Genomic DNA, 19,336 nt, shown 5'->3' on the forward strand with positions numbered 1-19,336 from the left:
CAGCCAACAGTTGCTGTGAGTCTTGACATTGAGAAGGCCTTCGACACCGTATGGATCGAGGGTCTTGTCTTCAAGCTCCACCAACTCAATTTCCCCCCTCTCCTTTGTAGTATCATCTACCAATTCGTGTCGGGAAGAAGTTTCATGATCCGTGTTGGTTCTAGCCTTTCTAGGGAATTTCCTGTTGCTGCTGGTGTCCCCCAAGGGTCTGTCTTAGGTCCCATACTTTTTAATATTTACACCTCAGACATACCTGATCCGCCCCCCGATGTCAAGCAACTCTGTTTCGCAGATGACTGCCTAATTTATTCCAAATCTTCCTCCACTCCTAGGGTCTCTAACTTCTTAAACCAGCACTTAAGAAATCTTTCTGGCTTCTACTATAAGTGGAAGCTCAAACTCAACCCCCTCAAAGTCTCTGCTATCGCCTTCACTGGCAATGCTCGCAACCGCCCAAGGAGCTATAAAACCTCTAACATTAAGCTTATGCTTAATGGATCCCCTATTAAACTCGTTGACAAGTTCAAATACCTTGGAGTTATGTTCTCTCCCAAACATAACTTCATTCCTCACATTAACTATGTTGTGAAGAATGTGTCCTTCCGCCATCTGAGCCTTAAAAATGCGCTTCGACGCCACAACCAACTTAATGTTCAAACAAAACTCCTATGCTACAAGCAACTCATTCGCCCCCTTTTCACCTACTCCTTTCCCATCTGGTCAGGTATCTCTTCAGCTCAGATGGAACGCCTTCGCGCGTTTGAAAGAAAAATTCTCCGCGATTGTATTAACTACAAGCGCAAGCCAAACGGCCATCACTACTCTGTCCAATATGTCTACAACTCCGCCAATATCGAACGGTCGATGACTATTTACTGTCACAAGCCTGACGTTATTTCACTAGAGCTCATAACATCCCTCCTGATTTACTAAAAACAAATCAACTTCCAACCGACCTATTACTCACAATGAAGCATAAACCCCCTCAGTTCCTATCCCTCCATCTGGACGACATTGCCCACTCTCCTCCTGTAATCCTGCTTTACAACCGTGGTTACAGCAATCCCCTCCTACGTGTGTATAAGTAACTACCTCTCATACCATTAAGTTGTCTCAACTTAATTAATAGTCCGTCCGTCTTTCAAAATTACACAAACTTCATGGCTTAGATATATCTACTATGTACTATCTTTTCGAAGCTCTTCACTCCCGTCGTTGATACTGGAATGGGGTTCCTAGCCCTGGACCTTCACGGTCCATTGCTTGGAATCTATTCTCTACGCATTCCTAAGAGGTGGTTTTAGTGGGTTCAAGTCTCACACTGTGGCTTTCGATGCTTTCCACCTACTAAAAAAAAAAAAAACCATTAAAAAAAAAGGACGATTGGACGGGACGATTGAAAAAGAAGGACGATTGGACGATTCAAAAATAAATAGATCCAATTTTTATAAATCTCAACTACTAGCAACTCAACTATTTCAAGTTACATTAGTGCAACTTTTCAAGAATTCAAATACCCAAGTACTCAAGTCTCAAGTGCTCATGCACTCAAGCTCTCAAGTACTTTAGACTCAAGTATTCAAGCACTCAAGTTCCAAATACTTGGTATAAAATACCACCAATACTACAGTTTGACTATCACTTGGTCAAGTAACAGTTTGAGAGTCACTTGTGACTTTCAAACTGTTGGTGCAAAATCGATTTTCCAGTGACTGTCAAACTGTTCAGTGAGTTTCAAACTGTTCAGTGTTTTTTAAATTGTGCATTGACAGTTTGAAAGGCACATCTGTAATTAGCAATTTGATGGAAATGGCAAATAATGAAGTTATTCCAGTGCCCCCAAGCATTTCCCAAGATCATTGCACTCCAATTCCAGTCAGCACTGAGGAATTCATTGCACTAAAAAAGTTCAATGAGCTTCTACAGGAGAATTACTCAAAACTGCTTCAATAATTTCAAACACTTCAAGAGCGGTGTTCCAAATTGGAGAACCAGCTAAGCGCCCAAAGCGCTACATTAGTGGCCAAGCTCGCCCGTTCTAATAAAAGGAAAAAGGTCTCTCCGCCATCCCTTCCTAGTTCCCCTCGCGTTTCAGTAGGCCCAAGTGAGGATGAAATGGAAATTGCCTCCCCAACTAACGACGAGGAGATAGTTCTCCCTCCGGAGGGCTCCATCTCTCCAGACTCGGAGTGCGACCAAGATTTTAATGATGGCTATATTGACGTAAAATCCAAACGCCAAATTAAACAACTAAAACAACAACAACAAGTCGCAATTCAACAGCAGCAACCCAAACAGCCACAACAACAATATCATCAGCAACATCAACAGACTATTCAGCAGTCGAACGTTCAAGTAATACATCAACAACATGATCCGAAATCTCAGCAAGATGAACAGCTTCAAAATGATGCAGGTAAGACGGCTGACAAGAAAATACCACAAGTAGTACCAATCACCTTACGTGAATAGTAATTCGTAAAGTAATTCGTAGTAATTCGAAATTGATAGGTGTATCGTAATTTTCTATTTGATGACAACATTCAAACTTGTCGAACTCAGGATCTGGTCCACAAGGCAAACGTGATAAGGCATCAGCATTTGAGTGATCTGCAGTTCTACGATACTGAATCTCAAATTGATAAGACATCAATATTATAGCCCAACGTTGTAAACGATGTGTAGACATTGATGGCAAGTTTTTATCTGGGCTGAAAATGCTTACTAAAGGCTTATGATCCGTGACTAAAATAAATTTATGCCCAAATAAATACTGATGAAATCGTGTAACTCCAAAAATAATCGAAAGTGCTTCTTTTTCGATTTTACTATAACGAGCTTGATAAGTGTTAAGTGTTTCTGAAGCAAATGCAATAGGTCGTTCCGAGCCACCGGATGTCGATGAGCAATGACAGCTCCATTACCATAAGATGATGCATCAGTAGCAAGAACGATAGGCAAATGTTTTTGAAAATGTGACAACTCAATTGCTTCTATTATAAAACTTCAAAAGCTTGCTCTTGATCGGTGCCTCAAACAAATTTGATATCTTTTCTACGTAAGTGATTGATAGGCGCAGCCAAAGAAACGCTTCGACTTCTTTAACGTTTGTCGGCCGCGGTAACTGCTTTACAGCCTGAACACACCTCTCATCAGGTAAAATACCACTTGCACTGATGGTTCTGCCTAAATATTCCAATTTTTCCACCAAGAACTCACATTTCGTTCGCATGCAACGAATGCCATTTTCAGCTAAAAGTGATAATATTTCCTCCAGCCGCTTAAGATGTATGTCAACCGTTTCAGCAGCGATTATGATATCATCAATGTAATTTCCACACCCTTCTGTACCATGTATAAGTTGTTCTAAATACTTCTGAAATAACACAGGTGTACTGGCAATACCAAAAGGTAGACGCTGATACTGAAAAAGCCCCAGCGGTGTATTGACAACTAACACATTTTTTGCTTCATCGTCCAACTCCATTTGAAGATATGCATCTTTCATATGAATCTTAGAAAAAAATTTCCCATATCGAACCATATGAAATAAGCTCTCACGTGTCGGCAACGAATATTGATCAACATCGATTTGCTTGTTTACTATAGTTTTGAAATCACCAAAAATGCGAAGAGACCCATCTTGTTTTGTAACCGATACAATTGGCGAAGCCCACTGACTAAATTTAAAGGTTTCCAAATGCCCCTATCAGTTAATCTTTGTGCTTCTGTTTTAAATTTTTCTAATTGTGCGAATGGAATCGGCCTACTTTTACAAAACTTAGGTACAGCGCCCTGTTTTAAATGCGACCTGGCCTTAACTTGCTTAATTGTACCTAAAGCAGGTTCAAAAACAATTCTATGTTTCTCCAATACTTCATTTAATTGAAAATCATTGTTTATAACGGCAATTTGACGAATCTCAAATCCAAAAAGTTCAAATAGATCAGTGCCAAACAAATTATGACCATTCCAGACGCATACTACTATTAATGTTGCTGTTCTTTTCGTTTCTCCACACTTTAGCACTGCACAAAATTCACCAAGTGTCTTTACTTTGTTTTTTCCATAATCAAATAGCTTCTTTTTACATGTATACAGCTGTGGTTTATTTAAGTTCTCATAAATGTCTTGCGTCAACACTGAAACAGTTGCTCCAGAATCCATCTGAAATTTAACTTGCGTATTATCAACTAGAATGTTTATGAACACTTTTTTGTTTTCTCGTTGCGGCAGATTTCCCACATTCAAAATTGAATTAATTTGCGATATTGAGTTTTGCTCCGTATTTGTTGTTTCTTGTTGATCTATTTGATTGATATTGCTTTTAGCAAACATACACATGGAAGCAATATGACCTTTTCTTCCACATTTCCTACACAAAACTTTCCTGAACTTGCCGTATTGCCGCGTGTGTAAAATTCCACAACTTGAACAAGATTTTAACGAGCAACTCTTCTCTTGCATTGTTTGCTTTGCATTTCTCTTTTCTGTTCTTGTTTTTTTCATTTCCTTTCACTACGCAAACTTCACCATTGAATAATTTCCCTTTGATTTTTTTTATTTTTCTCTTTTCAGTTGACTCGAATGCCTCAGCAATTAACATAACTTCAGAGAGTGTGGGATTTGTTTTTTGTAGTGCATTTATTCGAACAACATCATGTGGTGTGTTCACTATAACTTTATCCCGAATCATTTCCTCATGATTATAGTCTGATGCGCTGCAAACAAATTCACACTCCCTCGCAACTCTGCGTAAATCTGTGATCTACTCTCTGTAAGTTTGATCGGAACGCATTGTGGGTTTATGAAATTCATGTCTGGCAGCCACAACATGCGTTTTTGCCAGAAAATAATCTGTTAAACCTTTTGTTAACTCATCATATGTTTTAGTTTCTATTCCCTTTGAACCAAGGTTACTGCTCAAAATGTCATAAGTTTCTGTGCCTATCCAGTTCAGAAAAAAGGATTTATATTTACCTTTGTCCACAGAGTATGCTGAAAAGTGTTGATGAAGCTGCTCCAAATAAGTTTCCCAACAATGCAATTGCTTTTTGTATGCATGAAATGCAGGTACATCATTAGTTTGACCATCTGACACGCGCCCAACCAACATTTCCTTGAAAAATGCTCGCTGATCTTCCCACATTTTCTTATTAATTTCTTGTTGCTGCTTGAGCAATTCCTTAACGGCTGCTACGTCCATTGTGACATATGCTACTACATATGCTACATATGCTACTACAAATTTATCCTCGTCGCCACTGTTTTGTTTCTTCCTGTTTGTAGGCAAGAAGTAAAAGGTAGTGTGTTCTTCAAAACTAAACTTTTCTGTTATGCCTTCAAGGTCTTATGCTGATGCAATGATGTCAGGCTGCACGGCACAACAAAACTACCAATTCTCTGTCCGCCTCTCATCTAGAGAAATTGATGGAGAACTTTCAAGCACAACTCAACACAGCTATGAAGAATATAATGCAGACCATGCTGCAAAGCCGGTTACCTACTCTCTCTGGGGAATGAATGCTACACTGAGCAGATTTAAAGTTGTGACCTGGAATGCAAACTCTATAATTAACAAGAATATGAAATCATCCAATTACTACATGAAATGGATATAGATATCATGTTGATACAAGAAACTTTCCTGAAACCGTCTCTGCAACTGAAAATTTCCAACTATGACATCTATAGATCAGACAGAGTATCCAGAAGAGGTGGGGGAACAACTATTCTTATCAAAAAAACCTATCAAACATCACACAATTTCTAACAACCTGCTCGCGCTTGAAACAACTACAGTGGTGGTGGATAGTCTGGTAGGTAACATTAACTTTACCTCAGTCTATAGGCCACCGAATATACAAACCTATCTAGGAGACCTTGAAGCGCAATTTAATAACAATAGTGCAGGTAGGGAGATCGCCCAATTCACCATTGACCACTTACTGCAGCTACACGTGCCTAACGAGCCAACTCACTATGGTAGAGGAATCGGCCACATTATAGATCTTGGCATATCTAATAACCTAGACTTTATTGTGCTTACTGAAGTCTTAGACGAGCTGGACTCGGACCATAAACCAGTATTATTTATTTTAGAGAACTGCATCATTAACATTACGACTCCCACGTTCATTACCACGGACTGGGCCGCCTTTAAGAATCTAGTAGATGTTGGAGGAGGGTTGAATCAACCTGAAACCTTAATGGACCTGGAGGAAAGTATTCGAAACCATACGTATCAAATTAAGGAGGCTTTAGATAACAGCTCTACCATTAAAAATAGAAAACCCAGCAACTACTTTAACATTCCTCAACATATTAAATACATGATCAGGCAACGTAATAGAGTCCGTAAATTTGCCTAGATTACTGGAGACCCGGGAAGTAGAATAGAAGCCAGCCGACTGTCTAAGGAAATCAGAAGAAAGATTGGTATCTTCAGAAATGAAAACTGGGGCAGATTCCTATTGGGACTAGAAACCGGTAATAAATCCTTCTGGGCCATAAACAAATACTTCAGGTTGAAACGCAAATGGGCAGTGCCGCCTATTCATAGGACGACTGGCATAGCGTACACAGATATAGAAAAGGCCGAGGCCTTTGCTGACTCTTTGGAGCTTCAATTCTAGCCAAACGAAGACTATGATTATGACTCTGAAGAGGAAGAACATATCACCGAGGAGGCTTACAATATCTTGGCTCAAGAGCCTGATGGAGACATCGTGCCTTGCTCTAGTGATGAAATTGCTCTAATTATCTCAAGATTGAAGATAAGATCTGCACCAGTGTACGACAAAATTAACAACAGATGCTTACGTAACCTTCCGGAAGATGCGATCCATCTCATTACAAATATAATAAATTGTATGTTTAGGCTAGGTGAATATCCTAAAATTTGGAAACAGGCCACAGTTGTAGTCTTTCCTTAACCCGGCAAGGACTCGAAGTACCCGCAGAACTGACGCCCGATTAGTTTAGTGTCAGCTCTGGGTAAGTTAGCTGAAAGAGTGATCCTAGATAGACTTAAAACTTCGGTGAACTCGCTGAATATTCTCCCCGATGAGCAATTTGGTTTCAGGAAAGATTTCTCCACAGAATTACAACTCCTGCGAACAGCTCAGATGATACAGTCTGCCCTGAGCAGAAGGGAATCAACGGGTATGATTACTTTTGACATCGCCAAGGCATTTGACAAGATGTGGCACGACGGCCTTATAATTAAAATGTCTCGTTTTGGTATCTCAGTTGGGTTGATCAAAATCCTTGGCAGCTTCCTTCGCGAAAGAATGTTCCATGTAAGAATCAACAGTACCACCTCATCAGTACGAAGAATAGAAGCGGGTGTTCCTCAAGGATCCCCGCTCTTCCCCTTGTTGTACAACATCTACACGTCTGACATCCCAATGCTAAGTCCTTCGGTATTATGTTTATACGCAGATGACACATGCTTGTTATATTCTGATCAACTTGCCAGAAATGTGACCAACACGCTGCAGGAGCATATTAATCTCATCCTGGGGTTCTTCCATAAATGGAAAATAAAAATTATCAATGAGAAAACTAAAGCCCTGTTTATTACACGTAAACAGAGACAACATCCACCGAGAGTAAGAGTTGGTGACATCGTGATTAATTGGGAGGATAGCATTAAATACTTAGGTATCACGTTTGATAAGCGATTCACTTGGCATAAGCATACACAAGTCAAAAGAAGCAGTTGCGCTAAAACTCTGCAATGCTTACAACCACTTTTCAAATACAACAACCTTAGCGTAAAAAACAGAAAACTGATCTATAGCCAGATAATTAAACCAGCATTCCTTTATGGGTGTTTCGCGTATAGCAAAGCTGCTGACTCTACTAAACAAAACCTACAAGTCGCTCAAAGTCAGACCCTCCGAAGGCTCTTCAAAGTGCCTTGGTACATCCGCCAAACGACATACTAAGAGACCTTAGAATAGACCCGATTAAAAAATACATAAGGGACAGAGCCCTGAAGTTATATGCGAAAATTGACAGGCTATCCTACTTACCACTATCCAATCTTAGAGTCATCACTCTTCGCACGGGGAGGTACGCAGATCTTAGATCAAACACTGAATCATCATGAAACTTATAAGGAATACACAAATTAGTCAATGAGATGGCTGGGACCCTGTAGTACCCCCAGCTATCAAAGAGTAAAAGTACCCAGTTGTGCTGACTCGAAAAAAGGATCAACATACATAATCTTTATTCTTAGAATTTAACTAACACAAAGGATGAATATCCTTCTTTACTATTGTGATCCTCGTCACAGTCAACAAACGGTCAAGTGGAAAGAATTCACTCAACAATTGTTGAGATTGGTACATATATTAAACAAGAATATAATCTTGTAAATGACTTGGAAGTCATATTGAGATCTGCCCAACAGTATAACAAAACTACCCACACAATCACTAAAGAAAAACCGAGTGACGTTTTCTTTAACAAAGTCAATCATGAACAAATTCATGAGAAATTGAAAATGGCACAAGCACGAATGCTAATATGCGATTATAAAGGCCGTTTAGATAAAAGCTTCAATGTAGGCCAGGTCATAAATGAAAAAATTATTGCTGAACGAAAGAAGTTACAACCAAGATTCAGAAAACAAATAGTAAAAGAAGACCTTGGCAATAAAATTAGAATTTATAATAGAAATAGAATTATTCATAAGGATAATATAAAAAATAAATATATATAAACAAATGCTTTTTGATTTTTATTCCAGCATGTTAGCAATATACCTCGAATTAATCATACTGATATTATCAGTAAATGGCGAAATAATAGACTACACTAGGGTAAAAATACAATGACGCCTTGACATACCAAAATTATAGTGACCTTCTACACGTTACTAACTTAACTTATTATAGAGACATCTTACGTGACGAATAACAATTTTTCGAATTCGAAAAGAAAAAACATTCTTACAACCAAGCAGAATTCCTTGATATAGAAATGGATGTAGAACAAGTAGAAACTTTACTTAGTCAACTCAAAAATAAAAGATTCAAAAGAGGAATAAATGAATTAGGTACCGTCTGGAAATGGATAACGGGAACCCCCGACCATGACGACTTTTGTAATGTTTTAACCACTCTCCGTAAATGAAAATGGAGGTTATACGGTTAACTCTTTATTTAAAAACTGAAACGTATGCACATATGCATACGTAAGCATTATAATTTTATATACTGAGCAGCATGCATGCATTAGTAAATATACAACAACATAACTTTGTTGTGCAAGCGATATTGTTGCTGGCGCGATAAGCGCTAGAAATATGCTAGTTAAGTACATTCCATGACACTGTTCATACCAAAGCATGTCTTAGATGCATGTGCGCTACACCTCCCTTAAATAAAAAATTTACATTTTAAATAACTTATATTTATTATTTATATTTAAAAAATCATATTTGAGAAAATTTTTAATATAATATAAAATATATACGTAATAATATGCAAAAATTGATATTGATGGATTTTATTAGTAAAGGAAATTTTATAAAAGTTTTCATTTTTCTTTTAAAAAAAATCACAAATTAAAACCTTGAAAATTAGTTATGAAAAAATGAGTTTTGCTCATTAATGCATAATTATTAGACATGTATGAGCTGTGATGATCACACAGGTAAGCACAAATTTATTTTTTGCATAATAAAAAAATAATTTTTGATTTTTTTATTGTAAATATAATTTTTTAAATATAAATAATAAATATAAGTTATTTAAAACGTAAATTTTTTATTTAATATAAATAATATTTAATAATAACATATTTAATAATAATATACATATATTATAATACATATTTAATAAAAAAACATGTTTTTAATTTTCTGCATAGAATACCAAAAAAAAAAAACAAAACCGTACAAACGAAGCAAATGCTTTCATCCCTCAAATAATTTGTGTGATGCACGTTTGTTTGCATTTTGCGCTCTCACTTCACCTTTTGCTTACGAAATCTTCGAAGTCTTCGAAGTTTTTCACTACACTTAAACTTCGAAGACTTCGAGAACAAAAATTCACAAAAACTTCAAAGTTTTTTTCAACTTCGAAGACTTCGTTTACTATTCGAATTCTTCGAATACTTCGTAAATTCGAATATGAACAGCACTAATGTGTGATAGCGAGGGAGTTCTCAACTCGCGTTGCTGTCTAAGGGCCACTTAAGGCAAAACAGTGTTGTTTAGTAATAAATTTCAAAATTTGCGCCTTTTAGGAGCAAATTACTACAATTCTAATACGTTTAGGAGAAACGTAAGCAACACAGCAGTAAGCAACACAGCATTTTTGTATAAATCGCTAATAATATAATTATTACACTTTCCGATTTCAATGAAAGGCGTAAGTACTGTCAACAATTGTTATAATATAATATAATAATAAATTAACAGTATTACAGCCCTATAAGTTTTTTCATACGAGTTATTTTTGTTGGCAAATTGAAGCGAGTACATCTAAATTTCTTTTTAAATTTAGGCACAACCAAGAAGTAGTAAAAATACAAAATTGGCAATACTGATGTTACACTCTCCATAACATGCATTTCGGCATAGCCCGAAAGAGCGTAATTTGCCGTGCCAGAGACACTCTGCATAACATGGCCCTTAGCAACAATTTCTTCAAAATCACTCAAATGTTGTTTGTTCAATAAACTCGAAAAATTAATATCATATCAGACTTGAAATGAGAGTCATAGAAATATTTAAAAAACATTTCTGAATTTAAAATAAAACATAAGTAAAATTAAATACAAACCAAACACAATTGTTTTTTTTTTTCGAAATGGCTACTAAAAATAAAAGGACATTGTTAGAACGTTATGGTATTCCACTTAACCACTTGGACTTTGAATATGTAAAAACATGTACAAATGCCAATGAAATGGAAAAAATTGTGCAAATATTACGCTCAGGCGAAGAAGGATATTACCCTGACCTAACTAAATCTGCTGAAGAAAAACTGCGTGAATTACAACCTAACAGCAAACTTTTCAATTACGAGGAGCAGTTGCGAGAGCGTAGTGCATTACCGTTGGATGAATGGAAACGAATATATGTATTTCAGTCATTAATTTCACATTACATTTTTAATTACATTTGTGTTTATTAGAATTGGAATCAGGACATCAAAAGCACGGACCAGATGTTAAATGAACTGAGTATCAGCGATAAAGAGGAAAAGAAATTTGAACTGTCTTTTGCTCCTATACGCAAAGGGGGTAAAATTTTTGATAAACAAGAGAAGAATGACAATGTTGAAACCAATTTGAAATACATTAATAATTCAAAGCGTATTAAGTCTACAGATTATGCGCAATGGGATAAGTTCGATGCAGAAGAAGAAATACTGCGTATGGATTTAGATGAAGAACGGAATCTGGAAGAAATTGAACGAAAAAATCGCTACAATCAGAGTACTTATGGCGATCATGAAACAAAGTTTTCAACTATTAAGGATGTGGAACATAAAAGGAAACAGCTTATAGAGTCTTTGACTGAATTAGAACAGCAAAATGTGGCAGAAGAGTGAGTTTATAGTGCAATACATTTAGGGGTTTTTTAAAAAAAATTAATTAATTCAAATTAAAATTTGTAAAATAATGTAAAGTATTAAGGTGTAATCTTAAAAAAATTTTTTAGTACTGAATTAAAGTACAGCTTGTCTCTTGGCTAATCAAATTTCTGGTTCACACAATTTAGTGTTATGAAAATATGCGGTGATGAGTTTCACATATCATTTATCTTCAGAAAGTCAGGAATATTTTCATTTAACAAATTAAAAAGACATATAGGGTTATCCGTTTTTAGTTACAAAACATTTTCAATTTTTATTTTACTTTATTTTTTATTTTTTTTTTATTTATTTCAATATTCAAATGCTCTTCACGACACATGTTGATGACTTATTGGTAGTAATTCTTCAGCCATAACTTGACGAATATATATTTTCAGTGTCGAAAAAAAATGTCAAGTAGTTATAAACCATATGCTTTAATTATGTTCAAATTTTTTAAGCAACCAAGTCAAAATGTAGTGTGTTCTGTCCTTTGTCGTCCCATTAAAAATATTTATCATCCACAGCTATATATATATATATATATGAATATATAAATATACACAAGGAAAATTGGTAACCAGAAGATTATAGCCTAGGTAGTTTTAAAAAAGTACGTGATTCACATTTCCAGAACAAATGCCAAATCTAATAGTGATTTTTTTGTTTACGGAACGCTCTTTCGATAGATACCTTTGAACTTTCACTACAGATGTTTATTGAAATATTCCTTAAGTGAAAAAAACCTTTTAGCATTTGATAAAATTTAGTATTTTGATATTTATAGAAATATCAAATATTAAACAACATATGATATATATATATTATATACGCATGTTTTCTGTGAAAAAATATTGCATTGTATTATATTATATATTATAGAATATAATGTGCAAAAATGTAACTGGGTATTTTAATTTGATATACCCATATTATATCATATCAGAACTGAACAAATAACGTGTTTTATTGCTTACATTGAAAGTGAAGAATTGTTAAGCACCCTTGAATTTTAATTCTTAAGCGTGCTCATTTCATAATTGCAAATGTCATTTTAGCGTCAAATCGACACTTAAATGTGAAGTTTAAAATTGGTTCTAACCAAATTATTTTTTTTCTTTTAAGAATTCGTCTTCGTGGAAATGAGTGTTTTAGAGTAAAAGACTATGATAGCGCAATTGTGGAGTACACTCGCTCTCTGGAAATTTATAAAAAAAATCCAGCAGCTTTCAACAATCGTGCAATATCTTGTAAGTAGAGAAACTATTAAAAATTCTTTTAAAAAACTAATATATTTTCTTTGTATATAAGATATCATGTCGAAAAAGTATTTACCTGCAATAGAAGATTGTAAATCTTGCTTAGCACTGGAACCAAATAATTTGAAAGCACGTCTTCGTCTAGCTCAAGCAATGTTTGATTATGGCAAAAAGCGTGAAGTAAGTTGTTTTAAAATGTTATTAACTTTTTAGTTATTTTAACGGAAGTTAAAAATCAATTTAATATAAAATTATTATGGAATAAAATATGGATAGAAATATTCATTCATCTTTCCGATGTCGCTAGAGCGAATCGTGGAGTAATATTAGCATGACTTTCTTTGTATTAGATTTTATGTTATACAAAAGAAAGAGTAATAAAATCATATAATAAATAATGCTTTTACAAAAGAATAGTATTTAAATTTAACAATAAAAAATAAAAATATAATTAACTAATTCAATTATTCTATTGAACAATGATGTTCAGTATAACAATTTATAATGTTCCTTAGTACTGGTGGGGAAAACAATTTATGATTGATGAGGCATTGATTGTAAGTCAACAACTGATTTTATTTAAAATTTCTTCTTTTTTTTTACAAAATAAAGATATACAATAGCTAGATATACAATAATTGATTAAATTAATTTATTATTTAATTCGCACAAATTACTTACTAAGCTTTAGGTGCGAGCGTTTAACTTATGACCTAATTCTTAATTTTTTGTTTCGTCAACATTATGGCGGCTCTGGGGTGGGATTACGAACTAGTTTAAATTTAGTAGCCTCAGGGGGTTATTGATTATGTACAAGATCAAAGAACATCATATGTGGATGTTGCTCTACGATCATTGGCTACTGTTGATGTTGATTTGTAGTTTAATGCAACATATATATAATATAGTATTCCAACGAATAGGATTGTTATTATAGCTGTGGCCCAGATAACCCATTTTATCCAATATTGATGAGTTATTATTGTTTTCTAAGATATTTCATTAACTTGGTCCATATTGTCTTTAGCAACCCTTGCGAAGTAACAAGAACATAGTTGATAAGCCTTGCACCAATAGGATAACGGTATCATTTGTAATTTTATGCATTCTACTGTCAATAATCTTAGAATGTATAATACAATCTGGAGAGATGTGGATGATTCCTGTATAGTTCAAAACTACTTCTTCACGTTCAATATGACAAGTTACATGAGTTGTCGTTAAATTTGGTGTAATGAATATATAAGCATTGGGCGTAGAAAGCTATTTTCCAAACTGGATGTATGACTTTAAATTTTTTGACGGACAGTTATTGACTGTTAATTTATTATACAATTTAATAACACAATTGGAACTCTCGTCAATGTTATAAAATATTGTTGGGTGAAGTAACCTAGTAACATTATTCAGTTTGGTTGTCGTCTCCATTTGGCTGATAGTTACTTCAAAATATTTTTTGTTGTTAAAATTGATGCCAAATGTGGATATTAATAATTCGATTTCTTGATATATATTATCGTCAATTCTCTCTGGAAGCGTTTTGAGTCTAATGATTTCATATTCTTCTATATCGCTAATTGTGAATTAACCATAAATTATGACGTTGTCAGTATCTCGAACATATTCCAATCTGTTCATCGGGATTGGTAAGACATACATTTCTGGTCCAATTTTTGCGGAACATCGAGTTATAATGTTGCTGATTTCATCATGTGAAAGGAATTCATAAATATGACTGTGTTTCAAATATACATTGAAGATCTTGCTGTATTTTGATTCTACTTCTCGAATGTAATTGGATGCCATTATATATGTAATTATATTATATAAGTACATATATGCCATTATATAAGTACATATATGTCCAGTTTATTTCCTTCTCCGATATCATGCCAGTCTTGCATCTGACTGATAGCCTGCAATCCTTCGTTCAGTTTTTTACTAAAGCTGTTGATTTTGTTGATGATTTTAGTTTCTGTGCTGTTTAATGCCGCTATTGTGGATATCATATTTCTAGCATTTGATTTAGTATTTTGGATTAATAATTTCTGATTTTGATCCACCGTTTCAATGTCGTGATACATTTCATCGTTTATGCCAAAAAGTGTTGTTAACACTGTACCTAATATTCCTCGCTGACTTCTTGTAACAGATGATACTGCCGTCAACAAACGATCAATGGTAGTTCTTAAGACGCGCCCTTCATGATTTAAATTGCACACTAAATCTTTGCATTGTATATACGCATTGGCAGCTTTTGACTTGGTACACAAGATTGTTAATTGTTTTATAGCGTTATTAACGTTCTTTTGATCTTGAATTATGCTACAGATTGGAAATGTGATTTTTGCTTTGCCTAATCCTTCAATGAATAATCATTATCCGGGATATGCTATTGTGGGTGTTGCTAATGTAGTTTCTGATGTGAGATATGCCAAAAATATAGCAAGAACCAACGGTTTTGATTGAATATGATCTTCTTTGAGATTATCAGTGATTGGCAGAAGGTATATTTTTTTTTTTCGTACGTTTTACTGCCTCTTTTTGGGTTTTAATTGTAGCAACTCGGGTTGATCCATCTGTTACTTTATGGATTTCTATGACTCTGCCTAGAGCCCACGTTGATGATATTAATGTTTCGTCTTTCAACAGGACTAGTTGAGCAACTTTTTTAATAAAGGTGTAATTATACCACTTAATTAATTAAAGTTATTTTGACCTCATAAATGAATTTGGTTTTTACCGGACTTAAAATGACATCTTTCGGTCTACTTTGTAGACCTGTCTATAGTACAGTATATGCAAATAAAAACTTCATTTTGTATATGAATATGTTAGTTTAAAAAATGTGAAAAAAATACATCATGTATTTATTTTTGTTTTAATTTTTAAGTCGTTACTTCGAAAATATTTAAATGCGGTTATTTTTGTTTTTTAGAATATATTAACTTTAATTTCGAAAGTTTTATGTTGTGTATCTCTACACGTGTTTCAGCAAATTCGCTTTTGCCTTCATCAGGAGAATTCCTAATATTAAAAACATCTAGCAATCTTACAAACTATTTAAAATATTTACATGTTATTTCTTAATACTAATTTTGGTAGGGTTATTGTCCTTGGGGGTGACAGGTAAGAAATGGTGGCGGGGTTGGTCTGGTTTTGTTTTATTTTTACATAGAGGTAGTTAGGTCGACTGGTTGTTGGTTTTTTGGGATGTATCTAAAAAGCCACGATGATACGTTGCCCTTATCGCCGTTAAGTAAAGTTGTGGCCTGATGTTTATGTATTTCGATGTTCTCTGCCGTTTCTGATTTTCAGCTATCCCTTACATTTTTGATTATTTGGGCGTAATCCTTGTTGAAGAGGTGATTTTCCTTTACTATATGTCTGGCGACATTTGATTTTATGTGGGGGTTTATTTTCTTCGGTGCTGCTCTTGCTTCTTTTAGGTGTTCTTAAAGCCTTACTGATAAGGGTCTTTTTGTTTGTCCAATGTATATTTTGTTGCAGGAGCCACATTTTATTTTGTATACTCCGTTTTTTTCGAATGGGTTAATTGAGTCTTTTGCGGATGGTAATAGGCTTTCGAATTGGTGTTGTTGTATACTACGGAGATTCTTCTTTGTTTTGGTTTTTCTGTTGTCAATGTCGTCATGTTCCTGGAATGTAGCTGCCTTCGTTTCTTTTTTATGATTCTATCAATGGTGTTCTGAGGGTATCCGTTGATGTCCGCTATTTCCTTAATGCATGTGGTTTCTTCATTGATGGCTGCTTGTGTATGTCATGTATTGTGTACGTCTTTTACGGTTTAAATTCATTTGTTTATCTTATATATAAATTCATTTATCTTATATATAAAAATGAATCGAAAAATGTGTTGGTAAGCCCATAACTTAATAATGCCTGGACCAATTTGGTCAATTCTTTTTTTTAAATGTTCGTTGAAGTCCAAGGATGGTTTTTACGGCAAAAAAAAAATCGAATTATTGCTATTCAATGAAGTTCTATCTTATATCTTATATATAAAAATGAATCGAAAAATGTGTTGGTAAGCCCATAATTCAACAACGCCAGGACCAATTTGGTCAATTCTTTTTTTAAATGTTCGTTGAGTCCAAGGATGGTTTTTACGGCGAGAAAAAAGTCGAATTATTGCTATTCAATGAAGTTCTATCTTATATCTTATATATAAAAATGAATCGAAAAATGTGTTGGTAAGCCCATAACTCAATAATGTCTGGACCAATTTGGTCAATTCTTTTTTTTTTAAATGTTCGTTGAGTCCAAGGATGGTTTTTATGGCGAGAAAAAATCGAATTATTGTTATTCAATAAAGTTCATATTACATTACAAACACTCACTATTGTCTAAGCAACATCATCAGTATTTCAAATATAATAATTAAATACTGTCATTAATATATGAGCTGTAAATAATTTAAATACATCGTGTTTTGTGAATGTGACACAATTTATATTCGATATGCCTCCTGTAAGACGAAGTAATTTAGGTAGAAGAACCCGAAATGCTACAAACCAAACTAATTCTCGGTCTAATCATACTACACAAGAACGTGACAACCGAAATGAACTTGAAAGAATACGGATATAACAAACGCGTGAAGCGCGAGCGCGACATTCAGCTCATAATCGCGTAAGTTTGAATCGAGCTGCTTTCAGTTACGATGTGTCTATTGACTATAGCAACTATCAATGTGTTGCTATAGGATCAATGAACTCGGTTCGCTCACATTGTAAGGCATTGAAATACAAAAATGAAACCAATGGATTGTGTTGCGCAAATGACAAAGTGAAATTGATACCACTGGATCCACCACCAGAGCCATTGTACTCATTGGTTTCAGGAATAGGAACAGATTCCATACACTTTTTGACAAATATCCAACAATATAACAATTGTTTTCAAATTACTTCATTTGGGGCAACAAATGTGGTTCGGAAAAATTTCATGCCAACTTTCAAGGTATGTATTATAGCAGTTAATCATAATTATTTTAGTGGTATTGATCTAGAAAACCCATGTTTCTCACATGGTCAATTGTATGTTGCCTGTTCCCGTGTTGGAAAACCATCAGATTTGTTTGTTTATGCGCCAGGTAATCAAACAAAAAACATCGTTTATCACAAAGCACTACAATGAATTTAATGACAATTTCGTCAATTTTTTTTAAAATGTTCGTTGAAGTTCAAGGATGGTTTTTACGGCGAGAAAAAATCGAATTATTGCTAATTAAAAATTGGTCCAGGCGTTGTTGAGTTATGCGCTTTCCAACACATTTTTCGATTCATTTTTACATATAAGAAGACAAGAACATAACCACAATAGATGAGTTTGTGTGTTGTAATAAGTTGTTGATTATTGTAAGTATGTTTATTATATCCCCGTGACTTTGTTTGCAGATTATAATCTCCACTATCCAAGCGAGTCACCCACTTTTTATATATTTGTCACCTTTAGGTTTCCACTGTCCCTAAGTTCGCCTCTTAGTTTGAAACCCTCTGGCAGACATCCCAGTCAGGGTTTTTTAGTGGATTCCAGAAGGGTGGCCAAAGTTCTTGGAAGAGAAGATACTTTGGTCACCCGAGCTGAAGCCCACACACCAGTGTGACTTTTCTGTTCAGGAGATTTTTTTGCCCTGACTATAAAATAGGTAGGCACAAAAACTGCCACATTCCAAATCTTTTTGACAGAACGAAGTCTGTCGGGACCGCTAGTTATTGATATATTTATTGATTAAAATAAAAACATTTTGTTAAATTAATATAACATATAAAAAATCATTTATTTAAAATAAGTAATTATATTTATTTTAATATTTCAGTCATACGACTACTTTCAAAAAGTTTTGGAGGTGGACCCAAAGGAGAAAACTGCGCTTAAATTTATCAATGAGTTACGTCTGCAATTACCAGACATACCTCCACCACCCGATACAACGCGTATCAAAATTCAAGACTGTCAGGTAACAAAAAATATCACGCAACCAACAACAAACAATGTTAAACAGAACCATCCAACAATTACCATAAAATCTACAACTGAGCTGAAGAAAGATATCAGAAGTGATGTGGATAAAACCAGTGGAAAAACCAAATCAAAATGTAAAGATTACGATCTTGTTGAGTTGATTAAACCAAACAAAATTGTTCCAAACAAGTATTTGAAAGCAGCTGAGAGTTTAGAAAAAATTGCAAAACCACTATGTGCTGCTAAAGATGAAAGTCCTGTACCTCAGCCAATTGAACCGTCAGAACGGAAGTTAATTTTTCCAACTAATATTAACAAATCTCCTCAAAGCAAAAAAAAACTCATTGAGGAAATTTAAACAGATAATAATGTTTAAAAATATTTTCATAATTTAAATTATTTGTATTTAATAAAATTTAAAATTTGTATTTAATAAAATTATTTTGTTTTTTATTTTTTATCATTCCTATCAATTTTATCAATTTTTAG

At 34.4% G+C, this 19,336-nt stretch overlaps 2 protein-coding genes across 2 annotated transcripts; one reads left to right on the plus strand and one right to left on the minus strand.

Moving 5' to 3' along the window:
- Nucleotides 1-2,983: 2,983 nt before the first annotated feature.
- LOC119676170 (uncharacterized protein K02A2.6-like) lies at nucleotides 2,984-3,508 on the minus strand. The gene has a single exon (XM_038087405.1). It carries the CDS (start codon nucleotides 3,506-3,508, stop codon nucleotides 2,984-2,986), a length of 525 nt encoding a protein of 174 aa, XP_037943333.1.
- Nucleotides 3,509-10,812: 7,304 nt separating this feature from the next.
- Nucleotides 10,813-19,205, plus strand: LOC119676172 (sperm-associated antigen 1-like). Its single transcript, XM_038087406.1, has 5 exons — nucleotides 10,813-11,102; nucleotides 11,157-11,572; nucleotides 12,726-12,850; nucleotides 12,912-13,039; nucleotides 18,702-19,205. The coding sequence occupies exons 1-5, from the start codon at nucleotides 10,830-10,832 to the stop codon at nucleotides 19,203-19,205; spliced, it is 1,446 nt and encodes a 481-aa protein (XP_037943334.1). The 5' UTR covers nucleotides 10,813-10,829.
- Nucleotides 19,206-19,336: the final 131 nt, after the last annotated feature.

Source organism: Teleopsis dalmanni, chromosome 2 (genome assembly GCF_002237135.1).
Source record: "Teleopsis dalmanni isolate 2A chromosome 2, ASM223713v2, whole genome shotgun sequence".
Taxonomy (NCBI): domain Eukaryota; kingdom Metazoa; phylum Arthropoda; class Insecta; order Diptera; family Diopsidae; genus Teleopsis; species Teleopsis dalmanni.

Excerpts from the sequence above, each read along its gene's own strand:
- LOC119676172 (XM_038087406.1), top strand. The coding sequence starts at position 10,830 with ATGGCTACTAAAAATAAAAGGACATTGTTAGAACGTTATGGTATTCCA. Across the intron at positions 11,573-12,725 it reads CAGCAAAATGTGGCAGAAGA|AATTCGTCTTCGTGGAAATG; the intron begins GTGAGTTTATAG and ends TTTTCTTTTAAG. Across the intron at positions 12,851-12,911 it reads CAACAATCGTGCAATATCTT|ATATCATGTCGAAAAAGTAT; the intron begins GTAAGTAGAGAA and ends TTTGTATATAAG.
- LOC119676170 (XM_038087405.1), bottom strand. The coding sequence starts at position 3,508 with ATGAAAGATGCATATCTTCAAATGGAGTTGGACGATGAAGCAAAAAAT.